This window comes from Leucoraja erinacea, chromosome 22 (genome assembly GCF_028641065.1).
Source record: "Leucoraja erinacea ecotype New England chromosome 22, Leri_hhj_1, whole genome shotgun sequence".
Lineage (NCBI taxonomy): Eukaryota > Metazoa > Chordata > Chondrichthyes > Rajiformes > Rajidae > Leucoraja > Leucoraja erinaceus.
The window spans coordinates 6880245-6902283 of record NC_073398.1 but is presented as its reverse complement, the minus strand read 5'-3'; the positions used below and the strand labels follow the sequence as shown (position 1 = coordinate 6902283).

The following is a 22039-nucleotide window of genomic DNA, read 5'->3' as shown; positions in this document are numbered from 1 at the left end:
TTCACCCCACTAGCCGTCACATACAAAAAATAATCCTCTGTCAGTTTCGCCACCTCCAACGTGACCCCACCACTCGCCACATCTTCCCATCTCCCATATCTGCCTTCCGCAAAGACCGCTCTCTCCATAACTCCCTTGTCAATTCTTCCCTTCCCTCTCGTACCACCCCCTCCCCGGGCACTTTCCCTTGCAACCGCAAGAGATGCAACACTTGTCCCTTTACCTCCCCCCTCGACTACGTTCAAGGACCCAAGCCGTCGTTCCAGGGCGACAGAGGTGTACCTGCATCTCCTCCAACCTCATCTATTGCATCCGCTGCTCTAGATGTCAGCAGATCTATATCGGTGAGACCAAGCGGAGGTTGGGCGATCGTTTCGCCGAACACCTCCGCTCGGTCCGCAATAACCAAGCTGACCTCCCGGTGGCTCAGCACTTCAACTCCCCCTCCCACTCCGTCTCTGACCTCTCTGTCCTGGGTCTCCTCCATGGCCACAGCGAGCAGCACCGGAAATTGGAGGAACAGCACCTCATATTCCGCTTGGGGAGTCTGCATCCTGGGGGTATGAACATTGAATTCTCCCAATTTTGTTAGTCCTTGCTATCTCCTCCCTTTCCTCAGTCCCCCTGCTGTCTCCTCCCGTCCCCCAGCCTTCGGGCTCCTCCTCCTTTTTCCTTTCTTGTCCCCGCCCCCCCCCCCCACCCCCGATCAGTCTGAAGAAGGGTTTCGGCCCGAAACATTGCCTATTTCCTTCGCTCCATAGATGCTGCTGCACCCGCTGAGTTTCTCCAGCTTTTTTGTGTACCTTCGATTTTCCAGCATCTGCAGTTCCTTCTTAAACAGGTTTGTAGGTTACTTGGCTTGGGTTTGTATACTTGGTATAAGTGTAAAACAATTGTCCCTAGTGTGTGTAGGCTTGTGTTAGGGTTTTTTATGGGGGGACCATTCTATTTGACCCACAATTCGACTTACCGTTAAAGCATAGGTCAGACCTAATCCTACATAGGCTGGTGAAATTCCGTACTTAGAATACGCTATAGAGGCCAAAGCTGCAGTTAGAACAATGTAGGCACCAAGATAATCCTGTTGATTTAAAAAAAAAGAATGAATCAATTAATATGAGCATCATAATCTCCCTGCAGTTAAACATTGAAAGATAAGGTTAGAATCACCTCATGGTACTAAACACTGCAATATGAACATGTTCGGTACAGTATTGCAGCGGTAGTGTTGCTGCTTTACAGCACCAGAGACTTGGTATCGATCCTGACTATGGGTGCTCTCTGTATGGAGTTTGCACGTTCTCCCTGTGACTGCATGGGCATCCATCGGGTGGGCAGATGTGCGGATTTGTAGGTTAATTAGCTTCTGCAAATTGTATAGTGTGTGTAGGATGGTAATGGTGTGCTGGTGATCGTGGTTAGCGTGGAATCGGTGGGCCGAATGGCCTGTTTCCACATTGTATCTCTAAACTAAAACTAATACGAGCGTAGCGTAGCCTAACCTGCTAATAATTCACTGTGGAATCTTTTGACTTTCCTCATAAGGTATGACGAGAGACACATGTTGTGGTTTCCACTGTGATAGACCAGAAAGGCAGCCAGGGTTTTCATTGAACATTCTGCCAATGATCAGAAGTGACAGATACTTTGATGTGCCTCCCTTCACACATGTACAATGCTCACACACGTACTAAATAAACTCCTGGCAGTTTTATACTTGAACTGAACCAGATATTTAGTTTAGTTTTGTTGAGAGATACAGCATGGAAACAGACCATTCCGAATCCTGGGCCTCCTCCATCGCCAGAGCGAGGCCCAGCGCAAATTGGAGGAGCAGCACCTCATATTTCACTTGTCTAGTTTACACCCCAGTAGTATGAACATTGATTTCTGGTAGTCCTTGCTTTCTACCTCATTCCCCTCCCCTTCCCAGCCCTCCCACAGCCTACTGTCTCCGCGTCTTCCTTTCTTTTTCCCGCCCCCCCACCCCCCAAAATCAGTCTGAAGAAGTGTCTCGACCCGAAACGTCGCCTATTCCTTCTCTCCTTAGATGCTGCATCACCCGCTGAATTTCTCCAGAATTTTGTCTATCTTACGCTAGTTCTCTATGTAGGAAGGAACTGCAGGTGCTGGTACATACCGGAGATAGACACAAAGTTCTGGAAGAACTTACTGTAGCTGGTCAGGCAGCAGCGCTGTAGAAAAAGATTGGGTCACGTGTAGGAAGACAAGACTAGTTTAACCTTGCATCATGTTCGGCACGGACATTGTGGAACTTTTTCTCCAGAGATGCTGCCTGACCCGTTGAGTTCCTCCAGCACTTTACATCTAACTTCACACTAATTCCATGCTATGCCACTTTCTCATCCGCTCCTTACAAACCCGGGGCCAATTATAAACCCGCACATCTTTGGGATGTGGGAGGAAACTGGAGCACCTGGAGGAAACCCACGCGGTCACAGGGAGAATGTGCAAACTCCACACAGACGACACCCTACGTCAGAATCGAACTCAGGCTTTGAGGCAGCGGTTCTGCTAGCTGGATTGTTCATTTTTTTGGATGCTGCCAGGGTGGTGGTGGAGGCAGATAGTGGCTTTATATAGGCTTTTAAATAAGGACATGGATATGCTGGGAATGAGAGGATAAGGATCATACGAGGAAGAGGAGACTAGTATAACGCGGCATCATGTACGGCATCAGCATTGTGGGCCAAAGGGCAAAAATACATGAAAATATGTGAAAAACACTTATTACTAAAGGGTAGGGACAGGGCAAGGATATTTGTCAGAATCCATGGATGAAGGAAAGAGGTCCTTAAAGTCAAATAGCTGTTTGCATTAGCAACATGAAGAGGAAAAGTGTTTGTTACTAGAGGAAATTGGGCAGGCTAATCCTGTTACTTTGGCTTAAAAGGATGTCTGTGCTATTTTAAGATGCCAACACTCATTTGTTTCCATACCCTTAAACTTGTGACAACAATGGTCTGATTACTTGCAGTTGTAAACAGAATGAACATAAATCCGTTGCCTCCTACCGTTCGAACCTCCAGCCATCTGTTGGCAGCTGACAGGAACAAGTAGGCAATGTTATTGGCGTCAATGAGCTCCAACATATGCTGTTTGAACCTGGATTCATGTCTGCAAGAAAATTGATTGTTTCCCTCAAGTTAATCCATTATTTCGAAGCTCCACATGAAAACTTGTTTTCAACTGTTTTATTGCACTTCCAAGCTCAGGTCTGTCCTGTTCAATTAAATTGATCGATTGAAAGCTACGGCATGGAAATATGAAATACTGGTTCACCCTAGTTCTGTTGGAGTTTACACTTAGACTTCAGAGGTGCAGCGCGGAAACAGGCCCTTCGCTCACCCAGTCCGCGCCAACCAGGTAATGCTGTCCTACACACCAGGGACAATTTACAATTTTTTACCGAAGCCAATTGACTTACAGACCTGTAAGTTTTTTGGAGTCTGGGAGGAAACCGAAGCAACCGGAGAAAACCCACAGGGAGAACGTACAAACTCCGTACAGACAGCGCCGGTAATCATCCACTCCCTACACACTAGGGGCATTGTTTGCAGGGGTCCAATTAACCTACAAACTTGCACGTCTTTGGGATGTGTGAGGAAACCGGAGCACCCAGAGGAAACCCACACGGTCACAGGGAGAATGTGCAAATTCAAATTCATAGAAAGCGCCCAAGGTCAAGGTCAAGCGCGTGTCTCTGGCCCACTGAGGCAGCAGCTCTACCAGCGGTGCCGCTGAGCTGCGGGAATGTTTTTCTCGTGTGTCGGAACAAGTGGGTGAACGATGACTTTGCTTTTGATACCTATCATTCTTTAGTTTACCGATCAGCACGCTGTCACAGGTCAGAATCCACCTCCACGAGATCAGAGCTGAGCAGAGCTACTAGTCTATTTCCCCCTGCCGCAATTGTTTATTTGTTCCAGTCTGTTGGAGATCTGGACAGACCTGAAAAGGAGCAATAAATATTCGGGAGACACAAGGAACCTCAGATGATGGAAAACAGAATAAAAACACAAAGTACTGGATAAACTTAGCATCTGTGGAGGGAATAAACAGGTCACATCTCAGGTCGGGTGTCTGAAGAAGGGTCCTGATCCATAGCAATGCCTATCCATGTCCTCCACAGATGCTGTTTAACCCAGAGTTACTCCAGTGGTTTGTGTTTTTACTCAAGATTTCAACGTGCAGGTATGTAGGTGAATTGCCTTGGAGTAAGTGTAAATTGTCCTTAATATGTGTAGGATAGTGTTAAAGTGCAGGGGTCGCTGGTTGGTGTAGACTCAGTGGGCTGAAGGGCCTGTTTCCACCCTGTATCTCAAAACTAAACTAAATAAAGACTATGAAAAGCATAAAGCCGGTGACAGCGACAGTAACCCCCTCCCCATCCCCCCTCCCCCCCAACTTACCGGAATGCTCGGATAGTCGTGAGACCCTCAGCGGTCTCTGAAAAATGGCACAGCAGAGGCAACTGGGTGCCGTCATCCAGCTCCTGAAGATCCCTTCACATGTTCACAAATGAAAACAGAAGAGTTAAGCATGTACAAGACTCAGTTCCGTACACAGTGCACCTCTAAATTACAGAGATGTCCGTTACCGTCCTAGGGACAGTCCATGTCGCGATTTTCTGTAAGGTGAACCCTTGACAAGAATTAACACCATTTTCACAATGACGGTGGTGGGTCTGTGGAATGAGCTGCCAGAGGAGGTAGTCAAGGCAGGTACCCAAACAACATTTAAAAGATACTTGGAACAGGTACATGAACAGGAATTATTTATAGGGATATGGGCCAAACGCAGATTGGTGGGACTAGTGTCTATGGGCATCTTGCTCAGCATGGGCAAGTTTAATGCTTCTGTAATTCAATGGTTACTTAATTATCGTGCAGTGGAATTCTTGTTTTGCATACAAAAGATAATAGTAAGATTAAACGAGAACTTACCAGTTCGAAGTTTGAACATCATTTTAAGGGGAGTAAAGTTGAGGGATTACGTGAAGAACCCGCCAGGACGCATGCGTGTCATTCTTCAAAGCAGCGGTGTGAAATCACATATAACAGTAATGACTGAACATAGTAAGGTTAGTGAAGAGGATACCAGTTGAACTTTATGATCAAGGGTGGAAGCGGAGGGCACGTAATCCCTCAACGTTACTCCTCATAAAATGACGATCAAACTTCGAACTGGTAAGTTCTCGTTTAATCTTACTATTTTACTTCGGAGTCATGTGAGTGACTACGTGAAGATTTCAAAGCTCTGTGATTTCATGCCGTGGAAACGAGTCCATGCATCACATCTGCCTTAATTGGCTAAGGGAGGAATTGTGTTAACATATTTAAACATGAATCCGACAATGAAAACCCATGATAAATTTATTAACAAAAAATTATAGTCCCTATTTCATGGGGTGAAATCATAATACAGAACTTAAAATTGTTTCTGCAAAAGTTCCAGGTTTAACCACTGGTTTATAGTAGAATTGTTGGAACGTTTTTTTCCCTAGACCACCCTGCTGTCTCCAGGATTTGGTCCATTGGTATGTCCAATTCCATAGCTGCCGGTGTAGCTGCAGCCCTGGTGGAATGAGATTAGCATATGTTAACAACAGCTGTTGTTAAAACCTGTTTCAGCCATCTGGAAATAGTTTGAACCGACAGCTTTTTGTGGGGTTGTTTGTGGCTGATTAGTAGTGCCATTTCATTGCCTCTGATATTTTTGGTGTTCTCTATGTATAACAATAAATGTCTTATTATACAGAGACGATCATCTATAGGGTAAGCCCTAAATTCTATTTTGAGGCCTGATGATCCTGGTCTGTTCTGTTTGACTAATTCGTGAATATGAAAAGTTATATTTCTTGTTGAAGAAGTCATACCATCCAGCCTTAACTTGTGTAAAGACTGTATCCTTTGTGCTGAGACCAAAGCCATCAGCATTACTGTTTTATGCGTCAGTTTTTGCAGGGACAGAGCTGTTGCTGGAGACCAGTTCCTTAGCAACGTTAGGACAATACTCACATCCCATATATGAGAGTACCTGGTTCTTGGGGGATTGGTATTAAAAATTCCCCTTATAAGTTTAGTTACCAGGGGGTGAGTCCCAACAGAATGACGCTCTGATCCTCACCACAGATATGCTGAAAGGGCACTTCTGGCGCAGTTAATGGCACTATAACTGAGCCCCTCATCATAATGGAGGCCTGCCAGGAATTCCAGAACAGACGTTATGTTCATCGTGCTGTAAGTGATGTTTTTGAAACAATATATCTCCCATTTCCTGATGTATACCAGATATTGTTTTTTGGTGGACTGCCTATGGGCCGCTGAGATAATGTTCAATGTTCGGTCCGTCAGTCCCAGTTCCAGTAGAGGTTTCTTTAGACTCGACAAATTAATAAGTTTGTCGTATTATGACATGGATGGCTATCCCCCATTACAGGATGAACCAACAAATCTGGTCGTTTCAGGATGGTGATACATGGTTCTAAGACCATGTCGAGAATCACAGGGAACCATGGTTGAGTAGACCAATCGGGCACTACCAAAATACCAGACGCCAAGTCTTGGTGTATTTTGCGTAATACCCGACTGATGAGGCAGAAAGGAGGGAAGGAGTTCCCGATGTTAGGGAAGTCCAGGACAAGGGGTCACAGCTTAAGGATAAAGGGGAAATCCTTTAAAACCGAGATGAGAAGAACTTTTTTCACACAGAGAGTGGTGAATCTCTGGAACTCCCTCTGCCACAGATTGTTTTTTTGAGGCCACTTCATTGGCTATATTTAAGAGGGAGTTAGATGTGGCCCTTGTGGCTAAGGGGATCAGGGGGTATGGAGAGAAGGCAGGAACGGGGTACTGAGTTGGATGATCAGCCATGATCATATTGAATGGCAGTGCAGGCTCGAAGGGCCGAATGGCCTACTCCTGCACCTAAGTTCTATGTTTCTATGTTTCTATGAATGCATAGAAAAACAATTTCTCCCAATGCAGCGAAAAGGCATCTATCGTTGATGCCCCAGGGTCTGGTTCCCAAGAAACATAGTTTGGTAACTGGTGATTGAGTCTAGATGCAAAAAGATCAATATCTGGTGTTCCGTACCGTGCTACAATATCAGCAAATACTTTTTGATCCAACATCGATTCGATGTTTTCATTGAAATTGCGTGACCTGGTGTCTGCCACTGAATTGAGGTTACCTGGTAGGTAAGTAGCTGATATCCAAATATTTTTCTGAATACACCATTGCCAAATTGTATTAGCCAGATTGTCACATGATGTCGATTTGATTCCACCCATATGGTTAATATATGCCACCACGGTGGTATTGTCAATCTGTAGTCTAACATGCTGGTGATATATTCCAGAACAGTATGACTTTAAGCCATAGAACGCACCCAACATTTCAAGGTAGTTTTATGCCAAGTGTCTGTAGTAATGATGCCTCCTGTGCATTCCATCTACCTCCACAGCTAGAGATGGAATTGGTAGCACCCCAACCAAGCGCACTGGCATCAGTTTGTAGCACCACTGAGGGGTTGCTGACAATGATAGGGCTGGAACAATGCCGAATGTTATCCCTCCACCATTTTAATTCCATAATTGCTTTGATTGGTAGCTTCATTGGTCTGTCGAAGTGACCAGCATTAATTTTGAGTGCTTGTATTTTTGCCCTTTGTAAATTTTGGTTATACAAAGGTCCAAATTGTGTGGCTGGAAAAGCAGCCACTATTTTGCCAATTACCCTTGCTACCAATCTAATGGATGGTTCACTGATGTCAATGAGGTTGTTGCAGGCCTCAGTTAAGACTGTAGCCTTGTCCTTTGGTAAAGTCACCGACATGTGAAGTGAGTCAATTGTGAACCCCAAATAATCCATTATGGTGGAAGGCGTTAGTTTAGATTTAACTGGATGGATGATAAACCCCAGTTTCTCAAACAATTGTTTGATGGCTGATACAGCTAGTTTAGCTAATTCCAAAGTTTTGCCCACAATTAATATATCCAGGTAGGCCATGACCATATGTTTTTGTTTCTGAAGAAACGCAAGGGCTGGTTTCAAAATTTTGGTAAACAGCCTGGGGGCTGATGTTAAATCATTGGGTAGAGCTTTATACTGCCAGATCTGCCCCATCCAGTTGAATTTTAAATAACGTCTGTGATCAGTCCTGTTTAGGCACTGAATAGTAAGCATCTTTTAGGTCAATGCTAGCCATGAAGCAGCCTGTGGAAATCAATTGTTTGGCAGTAACAAAGGTTTCCATTTTGAAATGACTATACTGCACAAATGTATTCAATTTGGTCAAATCTATGATGATGCGACATCCACCATCTTTTTTGTTTTTGGTAAAGATATTAGACACAAATTTCAGAGAATCGTGTTGGGTTTTTTCAATAACTCCCTTAGCGTGGAGTCTCACCAGTTCAGCATGTGCTTCCAATTTTTCTTTTTCGTGAAAGTACGAACATTCGGTTCGGTACATGCTGAACTGGGGCTATTTTTGTGCACAAATTCAATGGTATATCCCTGGATACTGCTTAGGATATAAGTGTCTGTTGTTAATGCACTCCATGCCTCCCAAAAGAAGTGTAATCTCCCACCAGTATGTGTATTATCCACACTTCCTAGAATTTGTAAGGGACCAGACCCACCTACCTCCATGGTTACCAGTGGAAAGTTTAATTCTTCCTGTGTAGTCTTCGAGGAGGTTGAGGCGCTGGTGTCTGGGTTTGGGTTTGGGGTTTGCACATTTTCCATGAAGGCTGGTCTGGGCCATGGCCTAAAAAAGACCGCTCTCCTGTATGTCCGGCCTTTGAGCTTTCACCAGTTTCTGATTGTCTTGCTCTGCTGGTGGGTGCGTAAGGGTGCTGTCTTTGAGTGTAGGAGGTCTTTCCTGTTGTCGCCTTTATAAGCCCCAGGGTTTTTGCCTCCTTAACCTGTTTGGACAGGTTGCCCCAAAATAATAATATTGGTGGCTTTGTGTCTCCAGGTTTGCACAGGCCTGCGAACTTTGGATTTAAGGCAGGTCGGATGGCATTCTTTCTGATACTATTGATCTCATACTGCGTATTGCAGAAGAGTGCCAGTGCGTCCTGTTGTTCTTGCAACATTTCTTTCTCATCCACTGTGCGAGTGAATGCTGTGATCCCTGCTGTTAGTAATTTTAGTACTTTCTGGAGTTTTACATCCAGGCTTCTAACTCCTGCTCCGACGTGTTTGCAAATACAATTGTTCACCACTCAGGGGTACACAATTTCCTGGTGCCAAATATTTGGCAGTGGTGTCCATCACAGCCTGTTCCTGTAGTTGCTTGAATGATAGGAAATCAATGCTGGATGCTAGTTTTTGTTCTAGATTTTTTCCCAGTCTGATCTGGCTGTATGTAATTGGACACCATGTCCAGTAGGTTTTCTCATTCCTGCACCCCCTGCACACTTTTTGTTTGTTCAGCAAACCCCTCTTCAGGGTCAGCCCAGAATTGACCCCCAGTACTCCCCTCTGACGAGGGAGATGCACTGTGCAGTCCTACGTAAGGTGCTGCTGTGGGTGTTTTGTATAACCCATGATGACTAGACTCCATCTCCCGGAGTCTGTCACGTTGGAGCATCTGCTCCATAAGCCGCTCCATTCGGCTCCAGCGCTCATGGTCGCTGGCCGCTCGCGGCATCTCCTCAAAGTCGGACTCATCAGAGTCAACGGCTCTGTTAGTTTTCCGTTTTGATTTCCCGCCCGGCCGCGGTGTTGTTCCGGCCGGCGCGGGGGCGAAGTCGGGCACAGCTGATCCCACTACTGGTGATTCTAGTGCCATCAGCTGCTGCTGGCTGCCCGCAACTCCGCGGTCCTCCCCAGCCAGCTTTGTCGCAGCTCTATTCGACTTTTTGGTTTTATCCATCATTTTCCCACCTGTGAAACAGTACGGGAAATAACAACAACCGCAGAGTAACTCACTTACCTGTCGGTCTCGGCTTTTAAACTTACCGCTACGGGGGAACGTCGTTCCACCCCGCCTGTCGTTTCGCAATGCGTGTAGTGATATGACACGCATGCGTCCTGGCGGGTTCTTCACGTAGTCACTCACGTGACTCCGAAGTAAAATTGCCAGACATTAGTACAATAAGTACATAATGCACAGAATCAGCCCATTGAATCTATATGCAATAGTCACCAGGCAAGGTCATCCATGCTGTAAGACTTCATAACATTTGTTATTTCTTTTGCGTATTGGGCTATTTAGTTATTTTTCCCACCTCACTTCCATAAGGCAGAATGCTTATTCTGTGCCTCAAATTTATTTGGTAGCTGTTTATGAAATCCATAAGGTCGAATTTCTGATACCTGACCAGGAGGGATGTGGAGGCTTTGGCGAGGGTGAAGAAGGGGTTCACCTGGGTGTTGCCTGGAGTAGGGGATATTAGCTACATGCAGAGGTTGCACTGACATTGATTGATTTCACTGGAACATTGAAGGTTGAGAGAAGTATCTAAAATTATAATATATTTGACTATATTTTATATAATTTTAGGAGGTTAGATTACATTATTAGAGGCACAGAAAGGGTAGAGCGTCAGAACCTTTATCCCATGGTGGAAATGTCAAAGACTGGAAGGCATTGCTTTAAGGTGCGAGGAGCAAGATTTAAAGGAGATGTATGGAGTAAGTTTTTTACATTGATGTTGATGGGTGGCTGGAACGCGCGCTGTCAGGGGTGGTGGTGGAGGCTGATACATTGGTAGCGCTTAAGAGGCTTTGAAGAGATAGCCACGTGGATGTGTGGAGGTTGGAGGGATATGGATCACGTGCAGAGCAGGTGAGCTTAACTTGTCATCATGTTCGGCACAGATATTGTGGGCCGACGGGCACCTTGCTGTGCTCTAATGTTCTCTGATAGTGGCATTTGAGGCTTTTGGATGAGCACATGGATGTGCAGGGAATGGGAGGAAGTGGATCATCTGTAGGCAGAGGAGATCAGTTATCTTAGCATCATGTTCGGCACCAAATGGCCCTTTCCTGTGCTGTACTGCTCTATGTTGTACATTCCATGTTCAATATTCGATGGGATAAACGTAAACAACTAATCACGTTGCACAAGTGCCCGGCCTTCAAAGACTTAAACTTTGATTGTTACTCACTTTGAAGCAACTCGGAAGTACTTCTGTATAAAGTAGAAGGCGACACAAAACGGCAGTAAAGCCACAACGAAGATCGGTGTGACACACAAAAGGACACCTATTGCCGACACGCAGAGGAAGGTGGATCTGGTCAAGGACTCCAGTGTTGGTGGAATATGCTGTGCAGAAAAAGACAATGGTTACAATGGCCATCTCACCCTGAAGTTCCCATCCTCCAACCTACCTCACAGACATTGCACTTTTTCTCTGGAACTGTTTACATATAGCTTTAGTTTAGAGATACAGTATAGAATCAGGCTCGTTGGTCCACCAGGTCCATGCCAACCACAGGCATCTGGTGCTATCTATGTGGAGTTTGTGCATTGTCCCTATGACACTCAATAGGTTTCCCTAAGTGGGTCTGGTTTCTTCCCACACCCTAAAGACCCACTGGTTGTGCAGGTTAGTGGTGGGAGAAGTAGGTGGGAGCTGCTGAGACTAGATTTCAGGGAAATAAGTGGAAGAAAAGGATTGCTCTGGGCCGGCATAGACTCAATGGGCTGAATGGCCCGTGTTGTGAGATAAGATGATATGCTGTTACTGGCTCAATGCTAAGTTGTCAAAATTAAAACTAACCTCAACTCCTTCTTATGGAATACCTCTACCTCAAGGCAAAGACTCATGTTACAAAAATAAACAGACATCAAAAGAGCATCGAAATTCTTGGCACAAGTACAACCAATTTAATGTTTTATCACCCGACTTGCATATGGCTTTAGTTTAGTTTAGTTTTTAATTTAGTTCCGAGATACAGCACGGAAACAGGCCCTTCGGCCCACCGAGTTCACGCCAACCAAAGATCTCCGTATGCTAGCCATATCCTACACACACTAGGGCCAATTTACAAATTTTACCCAACCAATTAACCTGCAAACCTGAACGTCTTAAGAGTGTGGGAGGAAACCAGAGATCCCAGGGAAAACCCACGTAGATCATGGGGGGAACATACAAACTCCACACAGACAGCAGTCAGGATCAAACCTGCTCTGTACGGCCTAGTTAGCTTTATATTTTCAATCTTTCACGTGGAGATTTAAAGTATTTTTCTTCGAAACTCTTGCGTTCTCTGGTGCAACTGTCCAAGAATTAGAAGCAGCTGATAGATCTGATATTAGATTTCAATTGAATAACATTTTTAATTCCTGACACACTTCATCACGGATGTTTCTTGGCACGACTTGCAAATCAAAAGGGTGAAACGCGGAATGTGGAAACAAGGAACTGCAGATGCTGGTTTACAAAAAAAAAGACACAAAATGCTGGAGTAACTCAGCGGGTCGGATAGCATCTCTGGAGAATATGGATAGGTGGAGTTTCGGTTCAGAACCCTTCATCAGACTGAAAGATAGAGGTGGGGTGAGGGTGGAAACGAGACGAGAAAAGGCCAGATCAAAACAGGGCCGGCAACAGATGACCTCAGGAAATGTGGAGTCCATATTGGCCCATCATTGGCTGGGGAAGATGCGCTAACATGGATGAACATGGATAGGTGACATTTTGGGTCAGGACCCTTCTACAGAAAATTGAGTCTGAAGAACCTGATACGTCACCCATCCGCATTCTCCAGACATGCTACCCGACTCTCTGAGTTACTCCAGCATTCTGTGTCTTTTTTTTGGTTGAAACGCGGTCACAGAATTGGAGAGGAGGATGAACAAGCGAAGGACAGGTCCCGATGATTTAGGTTTGCAGTTTGCAATATCTCACGGTTAAAATCATTGGCGATTGTTTTCATCTTCTAGATTTATCGTGCAAATGTTTTTGCGCTCAATTCTCCTGCTGTGTCTAAATTTGGAAATGCAATTCCATCTGTTTTCTTTCCAAATTACGATTATCCAGCCTTTAACTGGGATTTAATTTTAAATCGGCAGAACATGTCGGTGATCTGTGATCACCTCTGCTTTATGTTCAAGCCAATGTGAAACCTCAGGCTATGTTCAGGTCTGTAACCGCGCACACATTCCACATTCTCAGCCGACACTGAGCTCTTGAACATTCTGACCCAAATACTGTACTGCATTTCAACAGTGTGGACTTGAGTAATGAACATTCATCAGGCGAGGAACAAAACAAATTTAGTAGAGCTATGCTCGAAATAACTGTTGCACAACCAGAGAGCAGTGCTGAACTACTATCTACTTCATTGGTGAGCCTCAGACTATCCTTGATCTGACTTTGCTGCCCTAAACATTACTCCCTTAAACCCCTCGCCCATGGTACGAGTTCATTCCAAGAGTTCTCCCGAGTTTGCCCTGATTCGAACTCGGAGATTTACGGTAATGGCCGCTGGCCGGTACTCGGGGCTCTCGTGGACATTTTTCATCATGTTGAGAAATCTTCACGAGTCTTCCCGTGCTTACCTGCCGTTAGTGAGTCTTCCCGAATACCTGCCGTTAGCGCTAAGAGACGTCCCCGAGCTCCGACGTACCCGCTACGTTCATTCTCCGAGCTTACCACGAGTTTGATTTTTTTTAAACTCGGGAGAGCTCTTGGAATGAACTCGCACTGTGGGACAGGCACTTGATCATGTATCTGTACACTGTAAATGGCCCAACTGTAATCATCTATTGTCTTTCCGCTGACTGGATTGCACGCAACAAATGCTTTTCACTGTACCTCGGTACACGTGACAATAATCTAAACTGAACTGAGCAGGTTAATTCTTGTAAGGGTGCTGATAAATTGTTTAGTCTATTCTAATCTATTCTAGTTTTGTTTGGTATTGGATGTACAGTGAAAACATTTTGTTTGCATGTTATCCAGTCAAGGAAAGGACTATACATAACTACACTTGGGCTGATCATTGCCCACATTGCACATATAAAGCATAGAGGGTACATCTAGTGTCGTTTAGTTTAAAGATACAGCAGAGAAACATTCACACTAGTTCTCCGTTATCTCACTTTCACATCCACTCCCTATACACTGGGGGCAATTAACCTACACACCCATACATCTTTGGGATGTGGGAGGAAACCCATGCGGTCAGCACCCAAGGTTAGGATCGAACCTGCGTCTCTGGCAATGTGAGGCAGCAGCTCTACCATTGGTTGTAGTTCAAGTTTGAATGTCATTATGAAATAGACGGAGATACATGAGAATGGTAATACACTTGATCATATGGCAGGATTGATCAATAACTCATTTAGACACAAAGTGACTCAGCGGGTCAGGCAGCATCTCTGAAGAATATGGACAGGTGACGTTTGAGGTCGGGACCCTTCCTCAGATCCGAAATGCCACCCATCCTTTTTCTGTAGAGATGCTGCGTGACCCGCTGAGTTACACCAGCAATTTGTGTCTATCTTTGGTACAAACTAGCATCTGCAGATCCTTTCTTCACAACTCATTTACTTAGTTTGGTTAGAGAAGACTCCTCTGCCAGTGAAAGTTGATTCTGTAAAGTCTCAAATCAAATCAGGGTAATAGCAAGAGAACAGGCCTTTCAGCCCACCTTGTCCATGCTGACCAAGTTGGCATTCTGGCCAGTCCAACTTTACTGCAGTTTGCCCACATCCCTCCAAACCTCTCCTACCCATATATCTGTCCAAATGTCTTTTGAAATTCGTGATTGCATCTGCTTTTGTAGCTTCCTTTAGCAGGCCATCCCAGATACAAACTGAGTGAAAAGTTGCCCCCTGAGGTCCTTCGTAAATCTCTCCCCTTCTCACTGTTTCCAAATTTACTCAGCAGGACAATTGGCTACAAAATAATTCACGTTCTCACTTTCAGTCTGCGCCCTCTAGTTTTAGAATCCTCTACGCTGGGAAAAAGTCGGTGAGCGTTCAATTTATCCGTGCTCCCGAGATTGTTGTATACTTCTAAAATCATCTTGACCACCCAAATCATCTTAAATCTCTGTACTCGAATGCAAGTCTATCCAATCCTGCACAATCGATAATGAACTTAGCGTTTGTACCTGGTCTATGATATTTGTGTCGGCAGAGAAACGATTGAGGATTTGGCCCACTGGCGTTGAGTCAAAGAATCTAAAGAGTCAGAGGACAAGGAACAAAAGTAAGTTTATTAGAACGGACAATAAATCTTGAAGATGTAGCCTTCACACTAGGTCCTAGCAATAATATCATGATATGACAGGATTAGAACATTAGCATTGAACCTCCTCTAGAAGTTGATTCAATGGGGCTTTGGAATTCCATAAAGTAATAAGATATTCCATTAAGAAATTCCTTATATTACCTTAAGGAATGCAATGCATGCAATGGCGTTACTGAAATATACAGCCAGTATATTTCTATTTAATTCCAAATGTTCTTTTCCGCCTTGAATAGTTTTAAATACAAAACAAATGCGGGCAGGACCTGTAAAACACAAGGGTGCATTGCGATGTAGAAATAAGGAACTGCAGATGCTGGTTTATACAAAAAGTGTTGGAGTAACTCAGCGGGCCAGGCAGCATCTCTGGAGAACATGGATAGGTGACGTTTGGCACCCTCCTTCTGACTGATTGGAGAAGGAGGAAACTTGGAAGGGCCGCAAAGGCGAGATAATGCCTGGCAAGTGAGAGGTGGATACAGGTGAGGGTTAGTTTGATAGTCAGATGGGTGGGCAAAGGCCAGTGATGGGATGAAGCTAGAGGAAGGCATGTAGTTAAAAAAATAGACACAAAGTGCTGGAGCAACTCAGCGGGTCAGGCAACGTCTCTGGAGAAGATGGATAGTGACATTTCAGGTCAGGCCCCTTCTTCAGCCAACATCTCTGGAGAATGCGCAAAGGGACATAGTCGCCAATCCATGTTCTCCAGAGACGCTGCCTGACATGCTGAGTTACTCCAGCGCTTTGCGACTTTTTAAAGTGAAAAATACGTTTGTTAAATAAGAAGGAGACTGATAAAGATTCTGAGATGGAAGATAAGTTAATGGAATATGTTTAAATGCAAAGTGGATGGAAAATTGTGTTCACCGAAGAAATCTTGACGCAATTTCTATTTTTAAAACGTTGTACGAGTCTTGGTGGTTTGTAAAGCTGACAGTTTCTTGGACATCAACCTAAACTTCACAAACCTTGGCCTGGATCTGTCTTGGTAGATAATCTTGATAAGCAATGCAGAGTGTTGTACAAAATCAGCAACTGAACAGGGCAAGCGGTTTGATTCACTGCAAATGCTCCAAGTTAGTGAAGGAAATGGAGGCACAAGGAACTGCAGATGCTGGAACCTTGAGCAGCATACAAAGTACTGGAGGAACGCAGTGCTTTAGGCAGCATCTGTGGAGGGAATGATCGATTGATTGACAGATTCAGCATGAAAGCAGGCCCTTCACATCGACCCATCTGCATTAGTTGTATGTACATAAAATTGCTGGAGAAACTCAGCGGGTGCAGCAGCATCTATGGAGCAAAGGAAATAGGTGACGTTTCGGGCCGACCGAAACGTCGCCTATTTCCTTCGCTCCATAGATGCTGCTGCACCCGCTGAGTTTCTCCAGCAATTTTCTGTACCTTCGATCTTCCAGCATCTGCAGTTCCTTCTTGAATGTATTAGTTGTATGTTCTGCTCCCCACACATCAGGAGCAATTTACAGAGGTCAATTAACCTATATTAAGTCTGTGTAGAAAGGAACTGCAGATGCTGACTTAGACACAAAAAAATGGAGTAACTCTGCGGGACAGGCGGCATCGCTGAGGAGGAGGAATGGGGGACGTTTCGGGTTGAGACTCTTCTCCAGATTGATCAGACTATGTTAAGTCTGATTGGACTGCATCAGTCTCAAGAAGGGCCGTGACTCGATACGTCACCTATCCATTTCCCTCCACAGACGCTGCCTGACCTGATGAGTTCCAACAGCACTTTGTTTTCTGTTCTCTGTTCTAGTTTTAGTGTTTAGTGTTAGTTCACCGATACAGCATGGAAACAGGCCCTTCGGCCCACCGAGTCAACACAAGTTTTATGTTATCCCACTACCTACATACTGAGGGGATATTTTACAGAGAGACAATTAATCCACAAACCCATGCATCTGGTCCTAGACTCTCCCACTAGTGGAAACATCCACATCCACTCTGTCCAGGCCTCTCACTATTCTGTGTGTTTCAATGAGTGGTGCAGTGGGAGTATCTGGGGGACTGCTGCAGTAGTTGACCGAGGACCCGGCCGGAAGGTCCACCTCGCCTGCCGGAGACTGGGGACTCATCTGGAAGGTCCAGCTCATTGTCCGCACACTAGGGACTGGCCCACCACGGACAGAGGACCTACCTGGAGCCCACTGCGGATCATGGACCCACGGGAACGAACCTGGAGAGCCGGTAAGCAGACCGGCTGCGGGAGGGAGCGCACGGTCTCGGCGGGGGAGTGGGCCGCTGGAGGCCCTGCTGCAGCCTGGGCCTCGGCTGGACAGGGCACCGCTCCAAGAGGCCGAGCACGTGGACCGCACACGGTCTACAGCGGTGGAGCAGCGGCGGAGGTCACCACGGCTACGCTTGGCCAGGCCGACCTTGCAACGTCACCAGGACAACAGACTTTCATGGTCAGGTTAAAAACCCTGCACTTCCAACAACTGGGGCTTGAAAATAGTGTCAATCTGGCGGCTCTGTCTCAGTGTTCAACTGCTATACTTGTACTGTATCTGAGATGCTTATCTAATATGTATCTAAGTGCTTATGAATAGTGATACTTGTACTGAACTGTATACAAAAATTAATTTCACTGTACCTTGGTACATGTGCCAAATAATGTACCATACCATACCATGTTAATACCCTAGACAGATGGAGAAGGGTCTTGACCAAAATCTCACCCATTCCTTCTCTCTAGAGATGCTGCCTATCGTGCTGGGTTACTCCTGCAATTTGGGTCCAACTTCAGTTTAAACTAGCATCTGCAGTTCCTTCCTACACATGGTAATACTATAATTCTCAGTACAATACAATACATCATGTATTCATACAGACATTTCCTATATGGTTACCCAGTGCCAGAGACCCGGATTCGATCCTGAACTTGAATGCTGTCCGTGCGGAGTTTGCACGTTCTCCCTGTGACCACATGGATTTCTTCCGGATGCTTATTTTCCCTCTGTAAATACCTCATACTTCTATTGATTTAATTTCATTTAACAATTATCTCCCCACTTGACCTTCTCGTGTTTGAAGTCTTTTTCTCTCACACAAGACCATATTTGTACCATCTGCAAACTTCTTAATCACGTATCGTAACTTTATCTCATCTTCTCTGCATCTCTCAAATTCTAGCTGACCGCCTTCCTTCATTCTACCAATCATGTCCCGAATCCCACCAGGCCTTAAGTTTCGAAATTCATTCCTCAAATTCATGTTTCTCTCCCTCTATCTCTCACTCTCTGTCTCTCTCCCACCATGAATGAGACTTTGAAAAAACCAACCTCTTTGATCTGCCTTAACATTTCCTTATTTGGCTTGTATACATTTGAATGAATGGTGCCAGATTGTATTCCCTGATGTGTTTATGATATCTCGCCGCATTAGCGTGCCATACAAATATGTTTTTTGGAATTAGTGCTCTCTGTTTCATTAGTATAATTCAAGTCTTCAAGTTCCTGGGCAAGTACATGTCTGAAGATCAGCATATTGATGCAATCATAATGATAGTCCATCAACGCCTCCACTTCCTTAGAAGATTGAGGAGATTCAGTATGTCGATGAATACTCTGTTGAATTTCTACAGTGTACGGTTGAGAGCATAGATAGGTAGATAGATAGAAAATAGGTGCAGGAGTAGGCCATTCGGCCCTTCGATCCTGCACCACCATTCAACATGATCATGGCTGATCATCCAACTCAGTATCCTGTACCTGTCTTCTCTCCATACCCTCTGATCCCCTTAGCCACAAGGGCCACATTTAACTCCCTCTTAAATATAGCCAATGAACTGGCCTCAACTACCTTCTGTGGCAGAGAATTCCACAGATTCACACTCTCTGTGTGAAAAATGTTTTTCGCATCTTGGTCCTAAAAGATTTCCCCCTTATCCTTAAACTGTGACCCCTTGTTCTGGACTTCCCCAACATCGGGACCAATCTTCCTGCATCTAGCCTGTCCAACCCCTTAAGAATTTTATAAGTTTCTATACGATCCCCCCTCAATCTTCTAAATTCTAGCGAGTACAAGCCAAGTCTATCCAGTCTTTCTTCATATGAAAGTCCTGCCATCCCAGGAATCAGTCTGGTGAACCTTCTCTGTACTCCCTCAATGGCAAGAATGTCCTTCCTCAGATTAGGAGACCTAAACTGTACACAATACTCCAGGTGTGGTCTCACCAAGACCCTGTACAACTGCAGTAGAACCTCCCTGCTCCTATACTCAAATCCTTTTGCTATGAATGCTAACATACCATTCGCTTTCTTCACTGCCTGCTGCACCTGCATGCCTACTTTTAATGACTGGTGTACCATGACACTTAGGTCTCGTTGCATCTCCCCTTTTCCTAATCGGCCACCATTCAGATAATAGTCTACTTTCCTGTTTTTGCCACCAAAGTGGATAACCTCACATTTATCCACATTATACTGCATCTGCCATGCATTTGCCCACTCACCCAGCCTATCCAAGTCACCTTGCAGCCTCCTAGCATCCTCCTCATAGCTAACACTGCCCCCCAGCTTCGTGTCATCTGCAAACTTGGAGACGTTGCATTCAATTCCCTCGTCCAAATCATTAATATATATTGTAAATAGCTGGGGTCCCAGCACCGAGCCTTGCGGTACCCCACTAGTCACTGCCTGCCATTCTGAAAGGACCCGTTTACTCCTACTCTTTGCTTATTGCATATAGCATATTGACTGGTTGCATCACGGCCTGGTTCTGAACTGAACTGAACTGAACTTTATTTATAGAGCACTTTAAAAACAACCACTGTTGCAACAACGTGCTATACATGACTAATCATAAACATAAAACAAAACAATAAAAACATTAAAAGACAGTAAAAACAATAAAAAAAACAATAATAGAAACACTAAAACAAGAGCAAAATCTCATGCAGGGGCGAAAGCCAAGGAATAGAAAAGGGTTTTAAGACTAGTTTTGAAAATGGACAGTGAAGGGGCCTGTCTAATGTGCAAAGGTAGAGTGTTCCATAATGTCGGAGCAGCAACAGAGAAGGCTCTATCCCCTCTGAGCTTCCGCTTAGACCTCGGTACCTCCAGGAGCAGCTGATCAGCTGACCTGAGGCACCGAGCAGGAGCGTAGGGATGAAGCAGCTCAGAGAGGTAAGGCGGGGCGAGACCATTTAAAGATTTAAAAACAAATAAAAGAATCTTAAAATGAACTCTAAAGTACCCAGGCAGCCAGTGGAGGGAGGCCAGAATAGGCATTATGTGCTCCCTCTTACGTGTTCCAGTTAAAAGGCAAGCAGCAGCATTCTGAACCAACTGGAGACTTGCAAGGGAAGATTGGCTAACTCCAAAATAAAGTGCATTACAGTAATCCAGCCGGGACATAATGAAGGCATGGATTATTGTTTCAAAATGCTGTCGTTCAAGAATGGGCTTCACCTTTGCCAGCTGCCTTAAATGAAAGAAGCTGGACTTAACTTCCGCGCCTATTTGACGATCTAATTTAAAATCACTGTCCATCTTAAAACCCAAGTTTAAAACTATTGGCTTCACATACAGTGCCAAGTCAACACGGGGAGGTTCACGGGAGCCATTGGGACCAAACACTATCACTTCTGTTTTCTTTTCATTAAAATGTAAAAAGTTTAGGGCCATCCAGGATTTAATGTCATCAAGACATAACAGAAGTGGTTTGACTGAGAAAGCATCTTTCGGCAACTCGAATGCTCTGGAATGAAGGAGATTACATTACGGGTACTGATCTCCCCACCATCGAAAAGATCAACAGGAGGCTCTGCACCTAAAAGGCAGCCAGCATCGTCAGAGAATCACACCACCCTGGCCATGCTCTCGTTTCACTCCTACCATTGGAAAGAAGGTACAGGAGCCAGAAAACCGTGACCACCAGCTTCTTCCCAACAACCATCAAACTGATACACTATAAACACCAACTAAACTTTGAACTACAAACTGGTTACACTAGGGACAGGGCTTTTGCTTAGTTTTGCACTAACATTGTGTTTTTGTTTAATTCAATATACCATTTTTTGTTTGTTCGTTATGTTATCTATAGAGGACCATGTTCATAGACCTGTTATGCTGCTGCGAGTAAGAATGTCATTGTTTCGGTTTCGGTACATATGGCAGGGAAAGGCACTTGACTTTAATGCTGCCTACCTCACTGGTGCTAAGATGATCTTGTTCAAGAGATTACGATGGAGAATTTTGGCTGCTGTTAGACCCATCCACTCCACTGTGAGAGACGTGATGAGGCACAGAATGATTCCCATACTGCACAAGATGATGTACCACATCTTGTAGTAATCTTGGGTGGTCTGAAGAGTCTAGATAGAGAAGGTTGACATCTTTAAATTAACATATCAATAGATATGCATTTATATTTTGATGGTCTTATTGTTATATTAACATCCTTAAATATGTTTTTATACTGACATCCTGAAGGTAATAGTTATACTGATATCATTAAAGATATATTTATACTGACATCCATAAAGATATATTTATATCGACATCATAGAGTTATACAGTGTGGAAACAGGCCCTTCGGCCCAACTTGCCCACACCGGCCAACATGTCCCAGCTACACTAGTTCCACCTGCCCCGTTTGGCCCATATCCCTCCAAACTTGTCCTATCCATGTACCTGTACAACTGTTTCTTAAATGTTGGGATAGTCCCTGCCTCAACTACCTCCTCTGGCAAAAGACACCCAATTCTGGATTAATTCAGCGGGACAGGCTGCATCTTTGGATAGAAGGAATGTGTGATGTTTCAGGTCGAGACC

At 44.7% G+C, this 22039-nt stretch overlaps 1 protein-coding gene across 1 annotated transcript in view; it reads right to left on the bottom strand.

Moving 5' to 3' along the window:
- The window catches only part of LOC129707672 (ATP-binding cassette sub-family C member 9-like), a 154307-nt gene that overhangs the window by 32434 nt on the left and 99834 nt on the right, over positions 1 to 22039 (bottom strand). The window contains exons 27-32 of the mRNA XM_055652854.1: positions 21413 to 21579; positions 15106 to 15175; positions 11148 to 11305; positions 4434 to 4526; positions 3036 to 3138; positions 971 to 1081 (exon numbers count right to left, since the gene is read on the bottom strand). Of these exons, the coding sequence (XP_055508829.1) occupies positions 971 to 1081; positions 3036 to 3138; positions 4434 to 4526; positions 11148 to 11305; positions 15106 to 15175; positions 21413 to 21579 (702 nt within the window). The remainder of the gene's footprint in view (positions 1 to 970; positions 1082 to 3035; positions 3139 to 4433; positions 4527 to 11147; positions 11306 to 15105; positions 15176 to 21412; positions 21580 to 22039) is intronic.